The sequence below is a fragment of the Adiantum capillus-veneris genome, chromosome 18, assembly GCF_014529385.1.
Source record: "Adiantum capillus-veneris isolate H3 chromosome 18, ASM1452938v2, whole genome shotgun sequence".
Lineage (NCBI taxonomy): Eukaryota > Viridiplantae > Streptophyta > Polypodiopsida > Polypodiales > Pteridaceae > Adiantum > Adiantum capillus-veneris.
Window position 1 is genome coordinate 136,436,997 of NC_140948.1, and position 1,572 is coordinate 136,438,568.

The 1,572-nt window shown below is 49.9% G+C and overlaps 1 protein-coding gene across 1 annotated transcript; it reads left to right on the top strand.

The window, feature by feature from the left end:
* Window positions 1–721: 721 nt before the first annotated feature.
* LOC147436487 (putative inactive leucine-rich repeat receptor-like protein kinase At1g66830) lies at window positions 722–1,177 on the top strand. The gene has a single exon (XM_086487866.1). The coding sequence runs from the start codon at window positions 722–724 to the stop codon at window positions 1,175–1,177; it is 456 nt and encodes a 151-aa protein (XP_086343992.1).
* Window positions 1,178–1,572: the final 395 nt, after the last annotated feature.

The window sequence follows — 1,572 nt, forward strand, 5'->3', positions numbered from 1 at the left end:
TTACTATGAATGAAAGCTTAATGATTACAAAGGTTATAAGAGCCCATTCTTATAGGCTTGTAGTGTCTCCTCGCTCCTCATGAGCCACACCCCTTGGCATCCCCACTAAGGTTCAAGACCATCCAATATGGCCAAGGCGTAACACATGGCACACACTGGCTTATGCCGTAACACTTGGCACGCACGGAGGACCTGATCCCAACATTCCTTGATTCGTGTAAACCCAAATGTGCAATGGTACAGTGCTACTATTTAAGGGCTGAGAACCCGTACAACAAATTTAGAAACCACATCAAAAATCATTTGGGAAGTGTGATGCAAGTATGGTTGTCAAGGCCGCACTCTGGCTCTTTGGCTCTTTACTCCTGGACCACCCATCTACATCACTCGCATCCCGAACTCGGAAACCATCAAAAAGTTGCACTGCATCCCTGCTACATAAGGTAAAAATCTCCGCAGAGGGAAATCCACCAAGTACATGAGACTACACCAAGAACGAGATTATTGATGAAAGCGGAAATGGATCTCCGCACCATGTGGATTTGTTGCGTGTCTAGGTGCCCTCACAAGTGCTGCGCTATCATCCTCTATGGCTTGAGCGTCTGCTTCGCAACCAAACCTCTTGCACCTGCGCATGCCCGATCTTCTTGGCTGGCATTTTTGAACCTGCGCTACAGGCCTGTGTCAGCAGGGACAACAAATTGGTATTGTGGGAAGCGGCATGCCGACAAGCGCACAAGTGGGAAAAGTGAGCATGTCGTCGAGGTCGTCCACCGGCAGCGGACTGAGCTTCGGAGCTGGGGTGAGCCCTAAAGACGTGCACTATCAGGCCCCAGAGACGGCATTGTCAAAGAGTATCAAGCCCACACAGAGAGGGGATGTGTTCTCTTTAGGCATGGTAATGCTTCGGCTACTAACAGGCAAGCTGCAAGTGCAGCTTTCCCCCACGGAGGAGGTGGAGCTATCACAATGGATAGAGGCAGCATTGCAGGGGAAGGAGCCACTGCTACACATCTTAGAACCTGTGCTCATCAAAGAGATGCATCATGCTGATGACATGCTCACATTTTTTAAGATAGCCCTAGTATGTGTTGCACCGCAGCCCGAACAGCGCCCCTCCATGCGTCTCCTCCATGAGTCCGTCACACGCATTGGCACGCCCATGTCTTCGTCTTGATTCAAAGAGCATGGGATTTCCCTTTGCTCCATTGCACATTATGGGCCCCTCTGAATGGTGGGTGGCTTTGACAGATACCTCAGTAATTCGGCTACCAAATCTGCGTACTATATTGGACGGCATCCTCCCCTCTGAGAGTGGCGCCTCCTCTCGCATCAGAATGATTAATGGCCTTTGAATTGCCTGCTGCCTTAGATTGTTCTGATTCCTTTTCAATAGCCTTGTGCTCGGGCCAATCGAATCTGCAATCCAACCTAAAACAATTTTGCTTGCCTGCAATGTCCAACAACATTGTAAGGAAACTGCTTCGAGCTCCGGCCTGTTCTTTCTACACCTTCTTGGCTGAACAGCACCCTTCCTGTTCTTTCCACACTCGCTGGTAGCATGCCAGGCAT